Here is a 26,405-nt window from a genome sequence, read left to right as displayed (position 1 = left end):
CCATCCCTACCGATATGCAAAACAAGCAGCTCTGTTAGGCACCATGAAATTTGAAGCACCAAATTACCCCCAATTTTGTGATTCCTTAGGCAACTACGTAACTGTGTACAGGTGCTGGCTCCTGTGGTCAGCTCTGTCCCCCAGCTGTCTCCTTTACTGGCTCCCATGGCCAGCCCCATTCTCTGGCTGCCCCATCCCTTCACTACAGGCTGTGCTCAGCAGCTGCTCACTAAGCAGTGGAAAGCATATGAAGGGAGGCCTGAGGACTCAGAAGGAACAGGGGGTGGACATGCAGCCGGCTGCCCCCTGCCCCGCCTGAGTCCTCCGGCCCATGCTCATGCCACTCACCACTGCCTGTGCCTCCTGCCTGCACCTCTGAGGCTATATCAGGTGGGCTTCTCTCCCTGTCCTGCTCCTGCCCCCCATACCTCTGACATTGCTCCCCACTGCTTCTGCCCCCTGCAGCTCCCGCCCTGTGGAGGAACCGCCCCCCTTCAGAGGTGTGCTCAGGCTGCATAGGACACCAGTTTTGGTAGGGACAGCCCTGTGAATGCAGGATTGGATTCCCAGTCCATGTCCACACTAGCAAAAAAAGGTTCATTTTACCATGTGTTAGCTAACAGGATTTCAATTCTGTTCTGTGGCGGAGCAGTCAGAAGGAAGAAATCATAGCAAATACTAAACTTTGGATTGCGACACGTATTCTGGAACTGAGCTCTAGCAGTTCCTACCATTTAAACTCAAAAAAGATTTGTTAGGGCAAAGCCAGAGACAATCCATGCCTGCTCATAGCAGGGGAACTGCGAAAGGGTAGCCAACTTCAGCAGTGTTACTGAGCATGCCCAGAGTGTTTGAGCAAGCAGCAACTATGGTGGAGTAGTGATTCCACATGGCTCCCCCACCACGTTGTCTTTGGGCAAATCTCATGTTTCTCTTTAAATAATGGATTCCTGGCAGAACTGCATATTTGGTTGAATACGCGGTTCTGTCAAAATCAAAATGCTTTTCAGTTAGAAGTTTTAAACTTTTGTATTTTGCTTAAATGTAAGCATATACTGAAGTGCTTTGCTAAACATGGATGAACTGCTGATTTTGGGCTGTGATGTTGATAATTAAATCCAGGATACAGCTGTCATTACATTATTAAGTCAATGACACTTAAGTACATGCTTAAATTTCCTGAATCCAGCTCTAAGTGTTTTGATAAGTTGGAGCCCATAGCACAAATTGGGGATTTTAGAGGAGTTCTAACCAACATTTATTTTTCAGGCAGTACTTCCTCAATGAAGCTCAGCAGGAAAATACCATTCAATTATCTTGTAACTGCAATTCCTGACCATGCTGTTTATGGCCTATGATCAAAGGTATGACACCCTTGTTGTGGTTGCTTTTTCATTCAATTAACACATCTAAACAGTTCAAAAGTGAGATACTATCAGAGAGTAGTTAAAAATTAATTATTGCTGTTGACACAGTTTTCTCTTGAGATTTTTAATCCTCAGTAATCTGACACCCGTATTACTATATAACGTAACAACATAAAAATGAATACATAAAACACACTCAGCGTATGAGAGAACTAGAAAGACTTGAGAGAGAGAGAACTTATGAAAGGGAGAGATCTTTTCACTTAGCACTATTCTTCTAGAGCATTTTCCATTGTGGGATCTTAATACACGTTAGGACTATTAATTAATTTTACATCTTGGTGTGGCATAGCAATATTACCACATCTGGAAAAAACAAGTGATGAAGATACTAAGTCATTTTCCTAAGGCCACATAGCAATGCTAGGACAGAGTCAGGAACAGAACCTAGGTCCCAGTCCTGTGGTTAAAGTCAGAACAATGCTCCATGTGGATTCTAAGGCCACTGAATTTGAGCACGAATCAGGGCCAGCATGGAGGGAGGGCGGGTAGCTGAATGGGCTGTAACTACCTCAAAATATGCCTTAATTCCACCATAGCCACCTCATAGCAGCTGCCACTCTCTGGTTGCCTAGTTCTGAAGGCAGTGCTGCTGCAGGAGTAAGCCCAGGTGGGGAGGGGGGTAGAATGCCTGAGTGCAGCCCCTGGCCCAAGTCCTTACATGAGGTCTGGGGCACTCCACAGTGGCCTGGACTGACCCACTTCAGTTTGGGCTCCTGGACCTCACCCCTGCAGTCACTGCTTCCTAAGGGCTCTTCTGGCTCTGGAGATGACTCCTCTCTTCTGGGCAGCTCTTGGTGACTGAACAGTTGAAGGGCAGAAGGGAGCTGAAGAGCACCTGAAGTCCTGTGGCCACACGACCAACAGCAGGAGGTAGGGGAGTGCCATGGCTGCCCACACCATGACACCAGCCAGCACAGCAGCTGGCTGGCTTCTAGCCTCCCACCTGGCTGTATGGTGTGGCCTCAGGGGATAGGAGAAGAAGGAGATATGGCTTGTACTTACCTGAGGAGAAGTAGGAGGTGGGATAAAAACAAGGGGATAGGGCTTCATAGTGAGGGGGGCACAGACCCACGTTTTCTATCTAGCCCATTTCAGCCTCCCCCCCCACATCAGGAAGAGGCCAGCACTACCTCTGAAACATGCTATAAAGTCTGATAGACTGAACACAGGGATGAAAGACCGAGGATCCTAGAATGATGACCCAGTGAAAATTTTGTTGACAAGATTTGTATCATGAGAAATAACACAATTTGTGTACAAATTTCAAATTTGCCTAAGTGGCTTAGGCATCCAGGGTCACCATATTTGAAACTGGCCTTTATATTCAATTTTCAAAAGTGACTAAGGGCCAGTTTTCTAAAGATATTTATGTTCCAGATAGGAGCTTAGTGGGATTTTCACAAGTGCCCAAGCAGAATAGGTACTTAATTCCTATAGATTTCAATTTGCATTAGGAACCTGTGTCGGTGATTTTGAAAATCCCAAGAGATGCTCTCTGCACCTGAATACCTTTGGAAATCTGTCTCTAAATCACTTTTGAAAATTGGACATAGGCTCCTAAGTCACTCAGGCACATTTGAAAATTGTACTCATTGTTTTATAAATAGAACAAATGTTCAGGTCTGGGAAAGGTACTGAGAGTGAAGATGGGAACTGTGTCCCCTGAAAGCTTGTCTATCTCACCAACAGAAAATGATCCAATAAAAGATATTACCTCACCCACCTTATCTTGCGGAATGGAAACATTGTGAGATTCTATTCATGGCCTCACCCTTGTCTACCTATGTGTTGACTCCTTCAGTGAAATCTAACAGCTTGGGGGGGGGGGGGGTACAATTTCCCTCTACAAAAGCTGTGCTGACTCTTCCTTCCACTTATTGTGTTCATCTGTATGTCTGATCTGTCTGTTCTTCACTATCATTTCAACCAGTTTGGCTGGTACTTGTCTGTAATTGCTAGGACTGCCTCTGAAGACTTTTTTTTTTTAAATCAGCCTTACATTAGCTATTCTTTAGTTAAAGGGTGAGCTAAGTGATAGGATACATGCCCCAGTTAGTAGTTCCGCAATATCATTTGAGTTTCTTCAGAGCTCTTGAGTCAACATCATGTGGTCTTGGGGACTTTTTAGTATCAGTTTGTTCTAAAACCTCCTATACTAACACCTTCGTCTGGGACAGTTCTTTACATTTGTCACCTAAAAAAATGGTTTATCATTGGGAATCTCTCTCAGACCTTCTTGCAGTGAAGAATGATGCAAATAATTAATTAAGCTTCTCCACAACAGCCTCCTCTTCCTTCATTAGCACCTTGAAGGTGCATATACACTGCACCCTTAGTTCGAAATAAGCTACTCAATTTGAGCTATGCAAATTGCATAGCTTATTTCAAGTTAATTCCAAAATAGAGAACTATTTCCTTAATCCTCATGGAACAAGGTTTACAGAGACATTGGAATAGTACACCCGTTCTTTCAAAAGCATTTCGAAATAATAGGCACGCAGTCAAGATGCAGAAAATGCTATTTCGGGATACCTGAAGTATCCCGAAATAGCATCCCGAGATGCACCCTGATTGTCCAGCGGTCCCATTCATGGTTCGGCAGACTTCTTGTTTCTGAGGTACTAAAAACATTTTGCAGTCAGTATTTGTCCTTTGTTTTTGGCTTTCTTTGACGTTTGATGTGCCAGATTGTATGCTCCTTTCTATGTTTATATCCAAGGATGGTGTTAGCCCTTTTGACCACAGCATTGTACTGGAAACTCATGTTCAAATGATTTCCTACCATGACTCCTGTCATAGTGTGTGAGATACCTGCACCTGTATTTCTCATACATGGTCCCTCAAAGGCAGGGGCGGGCAATAAGCAGCCCATGGGCCGGACCACCACTTCTGCAGCTCCTATTGGCTGGGAGCAGTGAACCGCAACCTTCGGGAGCTGCAAGTGCCCATACTTGCAGATGCTCATGTAAATAAAGGGTCTGGAAGCCAGACAGAGGCTAACTCTGATGAACCACATCCAGCCCCAGTGCCACTTATTGCCCACCCCTGCTCAAAGGCAACTACTTAAGGCATTAGGCTCCCAGCCATCATCTCTCTTGGCCAGAGACATGTGTCTCCTTCCTCCTAAGGAGAGGTATTATGGCTGCACAGCTCCTTGCCTTATGCTGTGATATCCCTAGCAAGCCAGACTGCCCAAAGAGCAGCATCTGTACTTTGCTTTTCTGAGTTACAAGTCACCATGAAGCTCTCTCTCAGCACAGTACATTTATTTAGACGGCAAAAGAATTATAGAGAAAACATAACAACAATAACAGATTCTACACACTTATTAATAAACATACCCGAAATTGCCCATCAGTCTTCTGGGCCCCCATAGGCTAAAGTTATTTCAACCCTTCACTGGAGCTTCCTGTTGGACGGAATGGTCTGTCCATTTGCTCACTCAAAATGAAGGCCCAGACTGAGTCTGTTTACCCTCAGATGTTATGTTGCCCAAGTTATTTATTTCTTGGTCTCTGGAAAACCCATCCTGAACCAGTACATGCTAACCACTGTGCTTCTCTGCAGTTGTTTACAATCACAGCAGTAATCATTGCCTACTATTTTTAGGTTCCATAGGAGCAGTGGTAACTCTTGAATAAAGTAGAATACAATTGTAAATAAACTATTCATACTATTCATAATGGTCTCAAAATATACTGCATGGCTTGCAACATGTTACAACCCCCAAGTCTTCTTCAGAGCCACTGTCTCCCAGGTTAATGTTCCCCTTCCTGTGAGTCTCGCTTACGTTTTTTGCTTCTAGTTCTATGACTTTGCATTAGCTACATTAAAATGCATATTGTTTGCATGCACAAATCATTTTCTCAATAACTTGCCGTCTTCATTTTTATCACTCCCACAATCTTTGTGTCACCTGCAAACTTTATCAACGATGAAAACGAGTAGTCCTGTAGCACCTTTGAGGCTAGCAAATATATCTATCTATCTTTATATAGTATCATGAGCTTTCATGGGCAAAACTTACTTCTTCAGATGAGCTCTGGCCAGTGGGGTCCAGCAGCTGCTAACTGGGGTGCTTGCTGATCCCTTGTAGTCATAGGTGAGTATAACCTCCCCTGCTCTCACACCCCCTTCTTTCCATTTGATATGAAACACTCACATTCCACGCACATCCCATTATCCTGGCACTACCAACCCTTGACAAGAGGAAGCTACACACCAAATTTGGTGGTCCTATCTCTTACCATTTGGGAGGAGTTCTTGAACAAAAGGACTCATGGATGGATGGATAGACAGACAAACACACATTTCTAAAATATATAGACAGATTGAGCCAAATTGTGTAACCAATTTTTTAAATCAAATTAATGTATTTCATGTTCATTTTGGATTGTTCTGATCGTTTAGTTAAAATGTCATGCATTATCTAGTCGGAAACCTTACAGAAGTTCTAAGTGTATTACTTCTATATTATTACCATTTTCAACCAAACTTCTTGTCTCAAAAAAAAAAAATATATATGTTTAAAGAACTGTAGCTTCCATAAACCCATGATGTCTGGCATATTACCCTCCTTTAATTGTTTATTAATTGAGTCTTGTATCAGTCATTCCATTATTTTTGTGCAAATCAAGTTCAAGCTAACAGGTCTAGAATTATCTGGGTTGTTCTTTTTACTCTTCTTAAATACTAGCACACCATTAGTTTCCTTCCAGTCCTCTGAAACTTCCTAAGTGTTCCAAGACATTTAAATTTAACATTAATGGGTCAGAGAGCTCTTCTGAGTTACTGTTGCAATGGAAAGTATTTCATCATCATCATCCAATATAGTTAGTTAGTTAATACCTATTAAGCCCGCTGGCGTGTAGGACAGCAATGAAGGTTCTCCATTTTTGTTTGTCTTTGGCCATTTTCTCCAGTGTGTCCCAGTTGTAATTCATTCTCTTCATGTCGGCCTCAACAGTACACCGCCATGTTGTCTTGGGCCTCCCACGTTTTCGTCATCCTTCAGGCATCCAGTGAAGTGCTATCATACGATATGACATCTTTTTCCCAAATACAGAACAGAAATATTTATTTAAGACATTTGCCTTTTCTGAATTATTATTGATAATTCTACCATTGCCATCTAGCAACAGACCAATGCCATGCTTAGGATTCCTTTCGTTTCTAATATATTTCAAAAAGCTCCTTCTATGGCCAACAGAATCAAGGACATTAAGTTTATCCTTGTGTCCTTTTCTTCTCATCAGTTTTTTACAATTCCTAGCTTCTGATTTGTATTCCTTACTATCAACATTCCTTTTAATTTATTATATAATGGGCTAGTTTAGTTTATTTTTATAGCTGCTTTCACTTTCCTACTTTCACAAGTGCAGTCTTCTTTTCTAATTGTTAGATTATAGTGTTCTGGGTATCCAGTAAAATGTGCTTAAACATTTCCCAATAATCACTCCGATTTTGCTGTTCAAATCCCTCTCCCAATTGACGGGGTTCAGAATTCACTTTCCACTTTGTAAAATTGGGCCTTTTAAAAGTACCAAGTGTCTAGACTACTTTGTACTTTATTCAATCACATAAAAGTACAGGAAACCCTTTCTATTTGCAGTGGCTGTGTTCTTGCACCACCGCGAATGGCAAAATTCACTAATACTGAGAGCCTCGTGGTGAGCTCCCTGCAGCTTCTGAACTCACCCCAAGTTTGGGAGTCATGTGGGAACTCTCTGCAACTTCTAGAAGCTGCAGGAACACTGTGGCTCCAGGCAGCTGCAATGAGTTCCTCGTGGCTCCTGGGCCCGCCACCCTGCTTGCAGACCAGGACAGGAGACCCTTGCAAAGTGATCAATTCCTTTGTCCAGATGAAATCTAATACAGACTCCCCCCATGATGGATGCAACAGTTTTTGACTTAGGAAATTGTCATCTATAATTTTTTAGAAATTCTGAGGCTATTTTAGTACGACAGCAGTATCTGCCCTCCAGCATATGTCACTCAGATTGATGTCTCCCATAATAAGGCAGCATTGTTTCCCCTACACATTACAGGTAGGTGCTTAAGGAGCTGTTTATCCTGGTAATCCTGATTTGGTGCTCTGTAGCAGACATCTGCTAGTACTCTATCATTTGGTTTATCTGTTAGAACACTGATCCATAAGCATTCAGGATCATTTGCCTCTGAGTTGTTAGTGACTTGGAACCAAATAATGCCATCTTGGACAATAGATTGCTACTTCCCTCCTCTTTTGCCCACTCAATCCTTCTTAAATAGGCTATAACCATTATTTTTAACATCTCAATCATGCAAATCACTCACCAGATTTCAATAATACCAACTAGATCAAATTTATATTCATAAATAAGCAATTCCAATTCCTCATTTGCTACCTAGGTTTTTACCACTGGTTTATAGGCAAATTAGATACTTTCTTCTAACTAGATAACTTCAGGTGGTCCCAGATGTATCTCTGTCATGCTGGTAAATCAGGTGACAGCTCTTACCAAGCCTGTAGGCACAAGCTCAGCACTGACAAATGTATAGCTGGAAACCAGACCAGCTCCCCTCTATGTTAATATTGTTTAAGATAAGGGTAGATTTATAAGGATGTGTTTAATGTTCAGACTCTATAAAATGCTTGTAAGTTGCTGCATTCCTTAATCCTACTTATAATGCTTGTATTCTAAACTATAAGGTAAAATATAAGTTTGTTTTATAATTGTAAAAAAGCCTGTTCTGCACTTGTGAAACGAGATGGGAAGAGTGGCTCCCTTTCCCCATCCTGGAGAATGATCAAAATTCAGTGGGCCATTGTAAGACAAAAGCTTTGTTGATTGCCCCACCCGCCCATGGAGAAGTACGTGCAGAAGGCCTCATCTCATCTTGAATGCTGGAAGAGGGAAATAAAGATAGCTGATGTGACAATTTTTCATCTCTTTGCTGTTTGGATTCTTACAAGGGCTGGAGCTAAGATACAAAAATTAGAGATCCTGAGGGTCACTCTGGGTTAACCTTGAGAAGACATTCAGTGTTGACAGATTACTACATTTCAGCTACATCACCTTTTGGAACTACAGACTGAACTAATTCATGCATATATATTCCCTGCGTTAATCTCTAAGGGTACATCAAACTGCATCCCTAGTTAAGACTAGGGATGCAAATGGAGACGACCGAAGTAATTAATGAAGCGGGGATTTAAATATCCTGTGCTTCATTAACATGATCTCACCGGCGCGCTAGTTCGAATCACAGATGATTCGAACCAGGAAGTGCACGCCAGGACGCGTTAGTTTGGACTAAAGCCCTTAGTCCGAACTAACATTACTCCTCAAAAAATGCCCAAAAGGGCTTTAGTCCGAACTAACGCGTCCTGGTGCGCACTTCCTAGTTCGAATCAGCTGTGATTCGAACTAGCGCGCCAGCGAGATCATGTTAATGAAGCACAGGATATTTAAATCCCCGCTTCATTAACTACTTCGGTCGTCTCCATTTGCATCCCTAGTCTGAACTTGGGATGCAGTGTGGATGTACCCTAAGGGCATGTCTACACAGCAGTGTTATTTTGGAAAAACTGACGTTATTCTGAAATAACATAGTGCAGGTCTACACTACAAACCATTATTTCAAAATAATGTTAAGCTGGAGGACTTCTTACTTCAACTCATGGTAACCCTCATTTCACGAGGAGTAAGGGAAGTCGAAGGAAGAGTGTTCTTCCTTTGACTTCCTGCTGTGTAGACAGCACCAAAAGGAGAATTAAGCTATTTTGACTTCAGCTATGCAATTGTAGCTGAAGTTGCATAGCTTAATTTGACTTTTGCCCTGCTGTGTAGATGTACCTTAAATAACTCTCATTTCTTCTTCCTAGTTAATAACGCCTTGGTTAGATTGTATACCAGCTTTGTCTCTGGTGTGAGATCTAAAGTACAAATTTATCTGGGGTGAGTGGTCTCTTGGAATGGGGAACAATCTGAATATTTAGTGATTTTTGATGCAAGTGACTGCTTAACCAGGGACCAAAATAGACTGGAATGCCCAAGAGGACCGTCTGTGATTCCATGAGAAGACTGTTACAGAGATAGAATCATATGAATGGAAGGGACCTCAACAGGTCATGAAGTCCCGTCCCCTTCACTAATAGCAGTAGCAACCATCATCTAGACCAGTGTTTCCCAATTTTTTTTGACCACGGAACCCTTTCAAACTCAGAAAAATGTCAAGGAACCCCCTAGCCAGGGATTAAGTTTGTCGAGCAAAAAAAAAAAAAAACCACACACACAAACACACACAGACTGCCAGTACACAATTGGTAGTAACAAGATGCTAAATACGGTCATGAGATCACCATTCATTTAAATTCAACATATTGAATATAACACCATTCATTTATATTCAACAAAAATCATATTAAATATGTACAAAAAATAAATCTATCAAATAATATTAATTATATTCATAGTTTTCAATGCAAAGAGTGGTTTTTCTAATTTTCTTGGCAAATTCTTTTTATATTTGGTTTAATACTAGAAAGTTGGATTCGCATATCTGGCGCAGCATTCAGTCGATTTCTGTATTTCGTTTTCATTGCTGCATAGTTCGAGAACCCAGTTTCGCACAAGTATGTACTGGCAAAGGGTAACAGCTGACGAATTGCGTGTCTTGATAAAGATGAATATTCTTGACTTTGACATAAGTCACTCCAAAATGTAATCAGAGAAATTTCTTTAAATTTTTGTATTAATTGGCCATCTGAAGCGATTTCAATTAGGTTTTCATAATCTTGTGTAGAAAAACTGACTGGCTTTTCTGTTAAACTTAATGGATTTCGAATCCAGTTATTGTTGTCATTGATGTTTGGAAAATACTTAATGATGTTCGTGTATAAATCGCAGAGATGATCTGCAATGTCGCTGCGAATATCTTCATCAAGTTTGTATCCATTTTCTTCAAGGAAATCATTCAGAGTTGATAAACAATCCAAATCATTTCGTCCTACAGATGAGATCCAAAACTGTAGCTTCCGTGACAATGACAAAATTTTGTCTTTCGCATTAAAAATATTTACATTCTTTCCTTGCAGCGACAGATTTACTTCATTTAGTTTTGTAAAGATGTCTGCAAGATACGCAACTCTAGATAACCACAAAAAGTCTGTTAAACGATCAGACATTTGGAATTTGTGATCCATCAGATTTGCGGAGAGCTCATGACGCAATTCAAATAATCTAACCAGCACTTTTCCTCATGATAGCCACCTGACTTCTGTATGTAGAAGCAGGGCTGTGTGCTGACTACCCATATCTTCACACATAATTTTGAACAGTCTTGATTGTAATGGTCGAGTTTTTATATAATTAATAATCTGTACTGCTTCATCCAACACATTTTTAAGAGAGGGAGAAATATTCTTAACTACCAGAGCGTGTCTGTGGAGAATGCAGTGACTGTTGGTGCAGTTTGGTGCTACATTTTTTATTCGTGTTACAGCACCAGCCACTGTTCCTACCATTGCTTTGGCACCATCACTGCACACATCAACACATTTTTCCCAGCTTATTTGATGTGTTTTCATAAAGTTATTGATACAATTGAATATATTCTCACCAGTTTTATTGGTTTGCAAAAATTCACATAAAAGTAAGTCTTCTTCAATAGAACTATTAAAATCATAACGGACAAATACAAGCAGAACTGCAAGACCTGCAACGTCAGTGGACTCATCTAATTGTAATGCATATGCATCACATAAATGCAGCCGAAAAATAAGCTCCTTCTCGATGTCAGCAGCAAGATCGTGAATACGACGTGTGACAGTATTGTTTGATAGTGGCACAGCCTCAACTTTTTTACTAGACTCCTGATCCAACATACACATCACAATATCTTTTGCGCGTGGTTTTATGAGTGATTCCCCAATAGTGTGTGCTTCTTCGGCGAGCGATATACGATAGCTTACTTTGTAAGATGCCTCTGTTGCATTTTCATTATCAGATTTGGCAATTTTTGACATGAAGAGTTTACTTTTTTCAAGCAATTCAAGCTTTTGCTTAAAAAAACTAATGTCTTTATCTTTGTATTCTAGATGATTTGTTTCAAAATGTCTTCGCAATTTAGCAGGTACTAAACAACTATTAGATAATATTTTGTTGCACACTACATACTGGGCACCGGGAGCATCTTCATTTCCATTGCTTGTGAATCCAAATGCCAAATAGTCCTCAGAATACCTGCGTTTCTTATTAGTCAGCTGAAATTTTTCATAATTAACTTGAGCTGCCTCAGTATTTTCCTTGCTGGTTTCAGTAAAAATATTGGAGTTTGAAGTACTCACTTTTCTCTTTAAAGTTCCTTCTTTTAACCAATGATCCATGGGGAATTTTGATATTAGATTGAATTTTAAACTTAAAGTCACACACAGGAGCCACGTGTCCTCACAGTGTGTATGGGGATTTGTTCCGATCCTCACAGTGAGTAGGAGTTCCGGTGTCCCACTCACTGATAGTACTCCCCGCCCCCTCCACACACACACATGCTGCCTTTACCACTGGACCTAGCAGCAGCAACAGCTGCTTGTCCCGCTTCCGCCCGATCAACCCAAGATCCCTCTCCCGCATCCCCCGCTGCCACTCTGCTTTTTCCGGTGGTAAAAGCAGAGCGGCAGCAGGGGACGTGGGAGAGGGATTTTGGGTTGATTGGGCAGAAGCGGGACAAGCAGCTGTTGGTGCTGCTAGGTCCAGTGGTAAAAGCAGAGCGGCAACGGGGAAGGGGAGCGGGGAAGGAGCCAGCGTCTTTGCGCGCCAGGCTCCTCTGTCTCTTTATGGGCGGGGGGAGGGGAGCGTTCGGGTTCTCGCGGAACCCTTACGTTCGCTTCACGGAACCCCAGGGTTCCGCGGAGCACCATTTGGGAAACACTGATCTAGACCATCCCTGACAGTTGTTTGCCTAACTTTCTGTTAACTTCCAGTGATGGAGATTTCACAACCTCCTTAGGTAACTTATCCTAGTGCTTATCTATCCTGACAGGACATTTTTCCTAATGTCCAGCCTAAACCTCCCTTGCTGCAATTTGAACTCATTGCTTCTTGTCCCATCATCAGAGGTTAAAGAGAATAATTTTTCTCTTTCCTTGTAACATCCTTTTATGTACTTGAAAACTGTTTTGTCCCTTCTTTTCTACTCTGAACATACCCAATTCTTTCAATCTTGCCTTATAGCTCATGTTTTCTAGACTTTTAATAATTTTTGTTGCTCTTCTCTGGGCCTTCTCCAATTTATCCACATCTTTCCTGAAATATGGTGCCCACAACTGGACACACTACACCACGAGGCCTAATTAGGACAGAGTAGAGCAGAAGAATTACTTCTTGTGTCTTGCTTATATACCATATCTGCTAATTCACCCTAGGATGAGGTTTGCTTTTTTGCAATGTCACACTGTTAACTCATATTTAGCTTGTGGTCCACTATGACCGCTACATCCCTTTCATCAGTACTCCTTCCTAGACAGTCACTTCCCATTTTGCACGTGTAAAATTGATTGTTCCTTCTTAAGTGGAGTCCTATGCATTTGTCCTTATTGAGCTTCATCCTATTTACCTCAGACCATTTCTCAAGTTTGTCCAGATCATTTTGAATTATGACCCTATCCTCCGAAGCACTTGTTATCAGCTTGGTATCATCTGCAAACTTAATAGGCATACTCTCTATGCCATCATCTAAATTGTTGATGAATATATTGAACAGAACTAATCCCAAAACAGACCCAAAACACTTCCAACCCCCCCTCCTAGCTTGGTATCATCTGCAAATTTAATAAGTGTACTCTATGCCATTATCTAAATTATTGATGAAAATATTGAACAGACCCAGAACTGATCCCTGTAGGGCGCCACTCAATCCTTCCAGCTTGAGTGTGAACCACTGATAAGTTATCCAACTAGTTATAGCTACTATAAGAGAGGTACATATCTGGGTTATATTTTCTTAGTTTGTTAATGAGGAGGTTATATGAGATTGGATCTAAAGCTAGATTAAAGTCTATACCATGTCTACTTCTTCCACCTCTTTCCTACAATGCTCATTACCCTGTCAAAGAAAACTATCAGGTTGGTATGACATGATTTGTTCTTGACAAATCCATGCCATTTCTTATCTTATTATCTTCTAGACGTTTGTAACTGGATTCCTTAAGTATTAGCTCCATTATCTTTCTTGGTACACAAGTTAAGCCGACTGGTCTGTAAAAGATCCAGAAATTTACATTTGTTACTGGAACATACCTGCCAGTTTGGAGTGTCTGTCCTGTTTTTGATAATCTCTCTGAGGCTGGCACTCATGCAGATGAACCATTCCAGACACTGTGACAGTTTTCTTGAAGGATGAAAGGTTAGTTCATTTCCTCTGAAACTCCAGGATGGAATGGGATTTGTGACTGAAGAATCCTCTTGCCCAAACCACAACACACATTCAGTAGCTGGAACAGCCATGCCAATGTATTGCGTCAAAATCTTTGATCAACTCTATTCAGACCTCTTTGGCTAGTGCCATGTCATCCTAACCTGTCAATTCCAATAGAATATGGCAAGTTTCAAATCAAGAAAATATGATCAGAAGCTGGACTCAGGAAAAATTATGCCCTCATATGCAACTGGTCAGGCATTTTATAAGGTTTTTTGAATCCTTCATTGAATCCATTTATCTGTTATGGTCTAGTAAATCTTATAGGTTTGTTTTAAGATAGTATTCCCAGTAGCAAGACCTTAGCACTTTACTTTACATTGAAGATGCCTTTTTGTTATATTTATACCATGATGCTCCCACAATCAGGTATTCCCAGATTTTATGATTCCACAAAGTACATAAAACCTAACTAACTTGCAGGTCATTGGCAAGTCAGAAGTACAGTGCATTTGGAGTAAACAAGAGAGCACTGGTTTATAATGCAGCTTGCAAAGCAGAGGGTGTGACGGCGCGTTGGGGGTCCCCCGTCTCCTGCACCCCAAAATGGCACAAACAGACTGTACCAGCCGGTGGAATAGAGGAAGTTTATTGCCTCTCCAGGATACAGCACAGCACAGATGTAATCTGGTCACAGAGCTGGGCTAGGATGCCTCAGGCCCCCTTGAGATGGGGGGAGACTGGGCCCCTAAACTCCAGCCCCTTTCCCTAGGCTGTCTCCTCCATGCTCCCAGACAGCAACTAACCCACACTCTTCCAGCCCTGCCCCCCAGCCAGGGTAGCATTCCACCTTCCTTTGTTCCTCTCCATGGGGGTGTCTGGTTCAACAGGTTTGGCATCACCTTTGCATAATGAGGTTTTCCCTGCTGGGTCTTGCTCCAGACAGCAGAGGTCACCACAGCCCAGCAAGTACCCCCACTACGTCACAGAGGGCATGTTTTTGTTTTGGATGACAGGATAAAAGCTGTTTCTTTCTAAAAAGAATACAACTTTAGTATCTGCTAACATCTGCAAGGAGTTCCACAGGTTGACTGTGTGCTGAGTGAAGAAACACTTCCTTTTGTTTGTTTAAAACCTGCCTATTAATTTCATTTGGTGACCCATAGTTCTTATATTGTGGTAATAAATAAATAACTTTTCCTTATTCACTTTTTCCACACCAGTCATGATTTTATAGACTTCTATCATATCCCCTGCTTGGTATCCTCTTCTCTGAGTCCAAGTCTTTTTTATCTCTTTTCTTCATATGGGACCCATTTCAAACCCCTAATCATTTGTGTTGCCCATTTCTGAACCTTTTCCAATGCCAATATATATCTTTTGAGATGAGGCGACCACATCTGTTCGCAGCATTCAAGATGTGGGCATACCATGGTTTTAGCAAATCAATGTACCATGAAACTACAGGGAAGCACAACTATTATGTCATAGTTTTCTTTTTTTATTATAGACTTTTTATCCACATGAATGATAAAGAAACTACAACAGAGTTAAATACCTTTTTTGATAACAGTGATTATATTCTTAATTACACTCAATATTAAATTGTAAAATATTTCCAGAAGAGTACAATCTTAATTCATACAGCAGGCAAAGTACCAGAGGATGAGGAGGGGGGGACTGGGAGGAAGTGGGGTGGGGAGTGTTAGAATTTCCAGTCTGCTTTTAAAAAGCACTGTGTATGGCTAATGCTTTTCCTTCCATTCATCCAAAGGGGATTCTGGCCCATCTGAGAAGACACGTATTTCTTTCCATCAAAACAATCACTATTCAAAAGCAAAAGATGAACTTGCAGATGCTTCCAGTGTTTGTGGCGTTGAAAGGTTCAGCAATTCCTTTCACGGCTTCTCCACATGATTCAGAAGCATTTTCTCAGACTGTCAAGTTCAGTTGTCCTTCTAAAAACACCGAGACTTAAACTTTGGTACCACCAAAAAGATCCAGGACAGGCAATTTTTGATGTTTGTCATTTGTTCTTACTAATAAATGGCTGCTACATTCTATTGAACATGGTTGTCCATGATGCTTTGAGGTCACTTGTCCTTGGGCTCACAGGAACCTGAATGTTTTGCTTGCATTTTAAATTCCCAAGCCCTTCCATTTCTCAGTCTTTATACAAATCAGATTTCCGAGTAGCGGGTTGTATCTTACAAGATAACAGCTTCAGAAGATCCTGTACTTCTGTTATTAAAAGAGAGAGAGTGAAAATGAGGATTTATCGATGTCAGCACTTTATTTCTTTACTCAGTTTCAAAAAATGTCTCTATCCCTTTTATTTCCCCAACAGTAAATTCAACAATGGAACATGTAAAACCGCACTTCTTCATTACAGGGGTCATCTAGTGGTTAAACCAGGGGACTGGATTTAGAACTCCTGGGTTCTATTCTTGGTTCCCTATGTGATTTCAGGCAAGCTGCTACCTTTCTTATGCCTCAATTAAAGCCATCCATGAAGGGGGATAGAAATAAGTTACCCACTTCACAGGCATTTTGTTAATGTCTGTAAAACATTTTAAGATCCTCTCACTAAAGGAGAAGTGCAAAGAGTTGTGAACAACATGTGGCCAATACACCACAGTACAGAGCACAGAAATTTTTCCATTTCAGGGCAGGTGAAGGTAGCAGTGTTACCGAGCATACAAAGGTTTGCTAAAAGAGATGGAGCAATCTCTAAATACTGTAGGATGGTTTATTGGAAGGAGGCTGAACATTGTTATAAGAAGCTTTCCCCCCCTGGAGGCTCACAATACACCTGCCAGCAGTGGAAGGAAAGCTGATACTTCAAGGGCCACCCTCATCAGACACACTGGGCATTAATTGAGTAGCCAGGGGCTGCTCAGCAATGCAAAGTTGCTTCACCTCCTTCAGAGCAATTTTTGCATGTGTGCATTTCCTTTTGAGGCAACTCCTTTTGGCTTGGCACACAGAGAATCAGAAATTACTTCTACCAATATGATTGTGATTCTCTGCTTGGCTGATTTAGCTTAGCATTTAAGTAACTGCTAATCTTTCAGAAGCGCTAGGGCCTACTTACAGAAATCCCTGCTGTCTGCAGGGAGGTCACAGAAAGTAAAAACGGCATGAGAAATGCATCCGGCCTTTGCTCTTTCTGCATGTCAATTGTGATGCTTGTTCTGATGCCAACATCCTCTCACTGGTGCCAAGAGCTTCTGTGCATGGAATGTTTAGGGTTACATGACCTCTAGCACCAGAGTGTTACAGGGCTAATGCCATGGCTTTTCTTTTAGATCAATCCTTTATTGAATTACTCTAGTAGAGGTCTCCTCCACTTAAGGATTTTTTTTAGTATTAAATGTATTAATATGTTTTAATTATATTTTAAATTGGTATTTCATACAGAATCTATTGGAAGGTACTCAATATGATGATGAGAGTGGTAGAAGAAGCTATATAGAATAGAATATGAATGTTACATCAACCTGTGTAACCAGCTATGCAATTGCTTGGGGGCAGGGCGCATGAGTTATCTGTCTAGCAACTCTCTGATTATGTCTAAGTTTTTTATTTTTAAACCAGTTTTTTCCAGCAAAGAACTGGCAAGCTTTAAATAATCTATGTTATCAAAACCTTGTTCAAATGCCCCAGACTTTCGCCATAATTCCTTTCCATTGAGGATTTCCATGACCGCTGTGTGTAAATAGAAGCTCTCTTTTTTCTAATCTTCCTATTCCCTCTCTAGGGATTTGTTCAGCAGCACCACAATCCAGAATTTGTGACATGATAATTCATCACCGATCCTACATGCTTTGTCCCCCTCCCAGCCTTCGTTTCTTTGCCAGAAAAATAAGAAGCTAGGGGCATCCACCACCTGGTAATGAAATCTCCAAAGCTGCCTCATCTTCCCACAACTTTGGGAAGGTTATTCATCCTGCACTGCCTTTCTCTCAGATCCATACAGGAGTTACAGGGCTAATGCCATGGCTTTTCTTTTAGATCAATCCTTTATTGAATTACTCTAGTAGAGGTCTCCTACTCCAGTAGACGTATCCCGAAATAGCTATTCCTCATCTTTTGAGCAAGCCTTTTATTTTGAAATATAATGGGCTTGCTATTCTGATGTCTCTGTAAACCTCGTTCCATGAGGATTAAGGGATATTTTGGAATAGCACTCTATTTCTAAATTAACTTGAAATAAGCTACACAATTTGTGTGCTTAAATTGCATCGCTAATTTCAAGACAAAGGGTGTGTCTACACTGCACCCTTGAGTCCAAATCCCTCTCCACTCTGCCTATGCAATGTTCAAGACTGACAATTAGAGAACATTGCAGCACCTAGCAATGGCTTTGGAAAATCGTAAACCAGGACAACATTGTGATCAACATCAGGAAGAGACGGTGGAATTAAATTAGCCAGGTACAAAGCACCACTGCAAATGTTAATTATTTTTAAAAAATTATTAAGTTTTGGAAGTCCTTAAAGACCACATGTAGCCTAGCAATATATTGATTTCCTTCTCCTTCCAGGCATTTATAGCATGCTATCCCTAGGAAAACCCAAATCCTGACCAAATCCCACATGTATAGGTGAACCCCTATACAAATACTGTCCGAGCGGTGACTAAGTCATAGTCAGAACTTTCAGGATAGTACTGCTAGCATACTTCTGCCTAACACAATAAATCTCTTTAATACTTGCATAGGCAGCAATCAGAAATGTGAGTTAGTTGCCAAAATACATGTTCCTTTTGAAAAAGTTCACCTTTTAGCTTTTGCTGAGGTGTGCACCGAGCTTTTCTTTCCTGATCAAGCTTGCTGCATAGGGAATCTGCAACAATACAGAGACAAAACCAATGTGGTAAGCCAAAAATTTGATAATAAGGTGTCAAAGACAGATCCTTCAATACGATGGAATCCTTGGAAGCGAATTTATTTTGCGCCTCACTGTAATATTTTAGGACAAGCTGTTAAGCAGTTGGTACAAATACAAGGCAGAGACAAAATGAAAACAATATACCATGTCTTACAGCAAATCAATGTAGTATATAAGATCAGAGACTTTTTTTAAGTTATAGCAAGTCATCTAGAAAAACCACCAACCAACCTTGCAGCAAAAATCAGCTGCTGTGTAATAAAGTGGACAAAACTATTTACCTCTTTACAGTTGGAACAAACAAGAGCATAGGTCTCATTCTCTACTCAATCAACATAACTTGCTTGACTTTATAAGTTACTCCTTGATTTACACCACTGGCCTTACATTGGAATCCATAACTAAATGAAAAATGGAAGAGAACATAAAGAGATACACATGAGAAGAAATTGTGGCTGGGAACGATTTGTGCAATAGGCTTTAGAATACAGCAAAACTCAGCCAGCATTAACATTTTGTCATGTTTGGAAATTAAAACTATTAGAGGGTTACCATTATTTGACATTGGCTGGAATGTTTTAAAGTGTATTCCTAATGATTGCAAAATGTGCCATGTAAGGACACCAACAGGTAATTGCACATGAAGTGACCTGCTTTTGCTTTCAGATACACTAGTGACAATCAAGAGTAATTTCAAATAAACCAGTGTATGTGAGATAGATCAGTCAGGCCTGAAGTTACATGAGCAAAAGAGTAACTAACTGTGCAAATGTATGAGAGCAGTCAATGATCCACTTTGCATCTGCAAATTTGACACAGGAAGACATGGATTTACACTCCAATACATACATTTTGTAGTCTTAAATTATGAAATTATTTTTGAAAAAAAATATGACCCTCTCAGTTGTCCTAAATTGTATTAATTTAGGCCCTGTTCTGGTATTACACAGAACACCCAGCATCCAAGATTATCTCTATGTTTTATATTCAGGGTATCAGTGTACTTGGGAAAGTTACCATACCTCAGTGTTATCCATCTTCGAATGTGCCCTGTACTGTAATCATATCTAGGAATAAATGAATGACCTGGTAATTCCCATGACAAGACCAAATTAAAGCTTCCTCATCTCAAGAGCTAACCCTGGAAACTGATGAAGAGAAGCCAGTTTGAAAGTGGCTGGATACTACCATAAAGTGCCCAGAAGTTACGACAATGAGCTATCAAAGAGAACAAATGCATGAGCCTTCTTAGCTCTGGTCACTCAAGAAGTAATCTCGCTCCCACCCAGGTGCAAACTGCATGAGAAGGGTGTGTATACCCAACATAAGGGGGCGGACGGACAGGAAGAGGTGTCTTAAAAGCTTCTTTTACCATTCATGGCAGGAGAAGGCTACTGGAATGTCCTACTTTCAGATCACAGTAGAGAGCTTTCCACTGGCTCTGTACTATTTGAACCTAGTGATCTCCAGCATAGGGTGAAAGGCTTCCCTTATTTACCCAGGCTGGTAAATTAGCAGCCTTTCAAGACAGGAATTATATACATATACTTTAATGGGTGACTTATCTGGATGATTCACAGTCAATGCTGCTAAACTGACTGTGAGATATCCAAACACTAATACAATAAGTATTTCATAAGTAATTAATCTGCACTGTTCTCATGAGAAGGTGTAGACATCTTGGCCACACATGTCATTGCTAGTAGTCAACATCCCCTTGGGTAGCTGACAGGAATGCAGGTGCTCTGGCAAGGTTTTACAGAGCAAGACAGCATAACAGTTTCATATTGTCACAAGTTACCTGTTCTTAAATCATTTCTCAGATATATTTGTAATTACCAGCTTTTCCTCCACGTGTGTAAGCCTGTCCATTTTAGCTTAACATTTAAAAATGTGATTGTAGGCCAGGAAATTCTCATTTTGTTAGAACATAAGAACAACCAGACTGGATCAGACCAAAGATCCAGCTAGCCCAGTATCTTGTCTTCTGACAGTGGCAATGCCAGGAGCCTCTAAGGGAATGAGCAGAACAGGTAACCATCAGTGGAGCCATTCCCTGTCGTCCATTCCCAGTTTCTAGCAAACAGAGGCTAGGGACACCCTCTGTTCAGCTGTAGGCCAGTAACGAACCTTCTTCTGCTTTCATCTCTGGAAGATTCTCCTTCAAAGTTCCACTGCAGCTGTGGAGTCAACAGAGTTTAATGCTCTTCTCTGACAACTGGGTTCTCTTTTTATGCTTTTGCGATGGTGGCCATGATAGTGATAAGAAGAGCAGGAATGACCCTTAAATAGGGATGAAGATCCGGTATGTTTCTTACATGCAAGGGCACAAGAATGTGCACCTGCACCAGCAACAGTAAAGACGTTTCTGTGCACCATCCACTGAGGGTGGCTCCATCATTGTGTCTTAATACCATGTGAAATGCACGTGGTGCTGACTTGAAATTGCTACCTGTTTGGTTCAAAGTTGGAATCTCCACTTGTCCAATGCCCTTGTTTTAACTCTATATCTGAATAATCTGCTTAGCTAAACTGCTCCAGACATAAAATTAGTGAGAACATGGGTTAGCCAACAGAGCCAGCCTCCACAAAGACTATTCAGAGGGAAAGTGACGTGTAGTTTAAACACATGCTGCAAAAATTGTTTCTAAGAGGCAGACTTTCAATACAGTCTCTATTTATGCATGTGATATTTTTGCCTAAAACCAGGTATCCAAACCAAAAAAGATCCATTCACAAACTTCCATTTAGCAAGTGACAATTTGAACAAATTCAGTGCAAATCGGTTTGCAATGGAAGGGAGTGTTTCTCCAGTGTCTTCCACCTTGTGCAATCATTTAACTACTATGGAGAGTAAGCATTAAACTCTTCCATTATGACTAGGTAGTAATATACACCGATATTAGTGCAAACTGATTGCACAAAGTGCAAAAAAGTGACAATTGGATATGGTATGTATATAATCTCTCAAATATAAGTAATAAAACACAAAATTGCATGCATATAGGATTTTGCATACATGCTCAAGCAGCCGCTAGTTTGAGGCCCCTTTGGAAATCTGGCTCTGGATACACAGGACAAACATTTTTCAGTCAACTGAAATAGTGTGGGTCACCTTATGACAAAATTATTTAAAAGGAAAGTTATTTGGTTTGTCCCTCTATTTTTATTTTTGCAACAACTGACTCCACAATGACATCCTTTTACAGTCTGGATTTACTAAACCATGGAGAAGCAGCACTGTTCCCTCTTATTCACCCAATACATTCTGGGACATAAGTAGGTAACAGGTTAGTTCATAAAACAGTGGCCCCTGGCAACCAAAGAACTAAAAAAAAATAGTACCTGCCCACGCAACAAAGCAGCTTGCTGTGAGCATGGAGTCATATATGCTGACATCAGTAACAAAAGGAAGTTTTAACTATAACCATGCAGAGCCAAACCAACTCTGGATGAGAGAGCTGGATTCTATTTTGGCTCAATCAGCAAAACTCTTAATTAAGCTCAGCTCTGGGGCCACGTTCTGTTCTTGTTTAGACTTGTGTCTCTCCAAAGAGGTCATTTCGATGTAGAACTTGAAGACAACAGAGCTGTTCTGTGTCACTAAACACAGAATTTGGCCAATGGTATCTTCATTACTGACAATAATGCATGAGATGGAGAGAGCTGAGCTTGCATGACTGGCTGGTATTATGCGTGGGGAGGCAGGAGAAACATCTTTTCATTTTTAAAGTGAGGAAATCTGTCTTGGAAATCAGCAAGAAACAACTATAGGCCCCACAAAACCACTTTTTACACAGTTGTGTTTCAATGGACATAAGTACCAACAGAGGGAGGACAGGGCTGAGCTCAAGGAATCTAGAGCCACTCTAAGACTGATTTCCACCTCTAATATCCTTACCTAAGTCAATCTGTTCTAAAAACATTAAGCAAAGAAACAAACTCGTATTGCCAATGACACATTGATTTGAATTTCTGCTTCTAGTCAAAGAATCCCGAACGGCAGAAAGGCAGACAGGCAGGCTCTAACTGAACTCGTTCACATACAACTAGATATACTCACATGTATACCGAGAACCTTGATCATCCAAAGGGGCTATCTGTGATACATCATAAAATTGTGAGCTATTTAATTTTAGTGCAACCCCACTGGTGTTTCTTTTTTTAAATTATAGTAGTCCCTTAAGATTCCAATGAGAAGTGCGGTCTCCTTCCCTCAAAAATCTAATGTTCAACAGAATTTTGGTTTTTAGTTACTCATGATCATTTTAAAACCTGCAGGAATGGCAAGACTGAAAGGTAGACCAGATTCTGCAGTTAAATAGTTACTGAATTATTCAGTTCTTCAAAGGGACCAGAAATAGACACAACTCCAAAATACCCTGGAAAGGATATCTCAAAACGTTGAGGAAATTCAAGTTGGCTCCAGTTATGGATCTAAACTTTGTGACCAGCCCAAAGTTAAGCAAACAAAGAGAAGGGGGTTTGCTAGAGTCACTTTGAAATAAAATAAAATAAAATAAAATAAAATAAAATAAAATAAAAAGCAAACAGGAAGAGTTAGGTCACCATTTGAATGATTTACATTTCTAACTTTCTTAAAAGCATTTCTGTGTTACATTGTAGGGTGAAGAAGAGTCTCTCAGTAACCCAACAGAACTCCTGGAGAGCTGAATAATAATAATGAAGTAACATCTTCTGTTGCACTGAACAGACTAAAATGTCACCTCCGATCTTTTCCACACTTGAAAAGGCAGTATGAAATATTCTCTCCCACTTGCAGGATGCATTTGACAGACAAAACATCCAAGGCTATGCAAGACCATACTAGACTCTGATCAGAAACCATTTGCAAAAACATGACAGTCAAATTTAAAAAAATGGATGCATTTGATGAAAACCACTGGGGGTTTCTCCCTCTTTGGATCACTTGATGTTTCCCACTGTTTATTGCTGCCCAGGCTTTATTCAGTTGGCGCACAAATACATATGCAACTGCTCAGAAGAATATATTAGACTTGTTGGTCCTGGAGTCTCAAGCAGTTGCTCAGACTGTACCAGGTTAGATTTTTGAAGTCTGGAGATGCCCATCAATTTGGTCAAGTTACACCACAATCAGACCTACAATAAGCCAGAGCATCTCAACGGGTTAGCACCCATTTACACTAGATATGAATTGACTCCACCCTTCTCCATAGAGTTTCATTCTCCTGGGCCATGATGGTAATGCATGATGATCCTTCTGGCTAAAGCCAGAGTATTTTATACCAAGCATGTATTCTTTCTCCAAACATAATTACTATGCTAGGTCAGTTTTTGGCAAGGGGGAGGAATCCAGGGTTTCAAAATCCAGTTTCGCATTCGAAGTGATGATCATCAATTTTTTCTCAGCAGAAGGAACAATCTGACTGGAACATTTCCCACTAACCAAAAAGCACATAGTGAAGCTAATCAACTCTTCTCATCAAAAAAGTTGCTGTACCTCACACTGGGTTTGAATTGCTATAAAAAAAACCCACCCACACTAGGCCAAATTCTGCAGTCAATTACTCCCTCCAAAGTTGTTACTCATTGCAGAGAATGTAACTGAGAGCTGAAATGGGCCCACATTTTTTTCCAGCAATTAGGAGTTTTACTCCTGCCTATCAGAAAGTCAAAATAATCTTTACAAGTCCACAGCAGGAAAAAACCCACAAAAATTAAATGCATTGATTGAACATTATTTAAGTGAAATTTTCAATGGAAAACTTTAAAATGATGAAGTATTCTGACTGCTATAAAATGCAGGAATCATGTGAAAACAGCAGAGGGCACTTCAAGACTGATATATAGCTCCACAATAACCGTCTCTCTCCAGTTCATCCAGTGTTGTTGGGTTAGGAATTTATTTCATGGGTTCTGCATTGCAGTTTCACAATGTAATTCAACAACTGTGGTAAAAGAATGTATGTCAATGTAAGAACCAGCTATTTGTGAAGCACTAGTTTCAAATACTGTTTCTACATTAACTAACAAAACACAACTGTCATAATAATTGGCATCTGAAAACTTAATTGACAACTTTCCCCAAAATACTCAGACAAACTTTCTCATGCTTAGTTCTCAGCCCAGTAGTGTTTTCCCACAAAAATGTTATTTTTGCACTTGAATAACTCAAACTGAACTTATTTTTAAAATTCCAAATGAACACTGGCTTAGTCACCAATGACCAGACCTGAACTCCTCAGATTTAAAACAGTGGTTCTCAAGCAGGGCACATGTAGACTGGGGATAGGCAGAGTCCTTCCAATAGGTACACATCAACTTATCTAGATATTTGCTGAGTTTTACAAGATGCAACATAAAAGCACTAATGAATTCAGTACAAATTAAAATTTCATACAAAATTTGTTTATACAGATCTATAAACTAAACACTGAAATGTAAATACACTATTGGTATTCCAACTGTTTTATTTTATAATTCTATAATAGAAATTGGAAAGAAATTTTTTAGTAATGGTGTGCTATGACACTTTCATATCTTTATTTCAGACAGTGCTGTCAATCCCAATTAATTCACATGATTAACTTTAAAAATTGTGATGAATCGCAGTTTTAATTGAATAGTTAAACAATAGAATACCAATTGAAATGTATTACATATTTTGGATGTTTTCTACATTTTCAAAGTATATTCATTTCAACTACAACACAGAATACAAAATGTACAGTTCTCACTTTATCACAATTACTGACAACAGTAAAAATGATAAAAGAAATAATATTTTTCAATTCATCTTACACAAGTACTGTAGTGCAATCTCTATATTATACAAGTGCAATTTAAAAATTTTTAACCAAAAAAAAAAAAAAAATCTACAACTGCACTCAAACAAAACAATGTAAAACTTTAGGGCCTACCAGTCTACTTCTTGTTCAGCCAATTACTAAGACGTACAGCTTTGTTTACATGTATGGGAAATAATGCTGTCCACTTCTTATTTACAAAGTCTCCTGAAAGCGACTTAAACAAAACAAGTGGTCCTGTAGCACCTTAGAGACTAATGGGGGGGGGGGGGGGAAAAGCGCTTTTGTGGGCACAACCCACTTCTTCAGATGAATGGAGCAATAGACAAAGAGAAGCAGCACAGAAACCCCAAAATATGAAGCAGAAAAAGAGGGGAGGAGGAAAAAAACCTGTCAATGATAGGGTCTGTGCTAAATGAGGCTAATAGAGTGGGTTGTACATGTCAGATACTTAGCTTTAGATGCCATTTGGGTGTTGAATATAACGGCCCATCCAGTTCATGCCTTTGTTCAATCCCTGGGTAAACATGTTGAATTTATGAAGGCCAGTTCCGCAGTCTCTCTCTAGTTGGTTCCTGAAATTACTTTGCAATAGAGTGGCTACTTTTAAATCCATTAATGAGTGCCCAGGCAGGTGAAAATGCTGCCCAACAGATCTGTGCATGTTACCACTGCAAATATCTGACTTGTGTCCATTAATCCTTTGTTGTAGAGACTGTCCAGTCTGGACAATATACATGGCATAGGGGAACTGCTGGTGCTTGATGACATATCACATTAGAGGATGAGCAGTTGTATGAGCCTCTGATGTGGTGGCTTATGTGATTAGGTCCTGTTGCTTGTATAGATGTGTGGACAGAGTTGGCAATGGAGTTTATTGCAGGGGTAGTTTTCCTGGG

General features: G+C 40.3%; 1 protein-coding gene and 1 long non-coding RNA gene across 6 annotated transcripts in view; one reads left to right on the top strand and one right to left on the bottom strand.

The window, feature by feature from the left end:
- The window catches only part of LOC142829991 (uncharacterized), a 41,356-nt gene extending 17,704 nt beyond the window's left edge, over positions 1–23,652 (top strand). For 2 of the 3 annotated variants that reach the window (XR_012904992.1, XR_012904991.1), the window contains 2 exons: positions 1,270–1,364; positions 15,601–15,881. This is a non-coding gene — a long non-coding RNA (uncharacterized LOC142829991). Of the gene's footprint in view, positions 1–1,269; positions 1,365–15,600; positions 15,882–23,344 lie in introns of those variants that run through there. The other variant, XR_012904990.1, reaches the window with a different exon arrangement.
- The window catches only part of SKOR2 (SKI family transcriptional corepressor 2), a 50,517-nt gene continuing 40,004 nt past the window's right edge, over positions 15,893–26,405 (bottom strand). For 2 of the 3 annotated variants that reach the window (XM_075932705.1, XM_075932704.1), the window contains exons 8-9: positions 18,608–18,673; positions 15,894–16,067 (exon numbers count right to left, since the gene is read on the bottom strand). In XM_075932705.1, the coding sequence (XP_075788820.1) occupies positions 18,611–18,673 (63 nt within the window). In that variant the 3' untranslated portion in view covers positions 15,894–16,067; positions 18,608–18,610. Of the gene's footprint in view, positions 16,068–18,607; positions 18,674–26,405 lie in introns of all 3 variants that reach the window. The other variant, XM_075932706.1, reaches the window with a different exon arrangement.

The sequence above is a fragment of the Pelodiscus sinensis genome, chromosome 6 (assembly GCF_049634645.1).
Source record: "Pelodiscus sinensis isolate JC-2024 chromosome 6, ASM4963464v1, whole genome shotgun sequence".
NCBI classification, from domain to species: Eukaryota; Metazoa; Chordata; order Testudines; family Trionychidae; genus Pelodiscus; species Pelodiscus sinensis.
The sequence above is the reverse complement of the archived record's forward strand: the minus strand, read 5'-3'. Positions and strand labels throughout refer to the sequence as shown.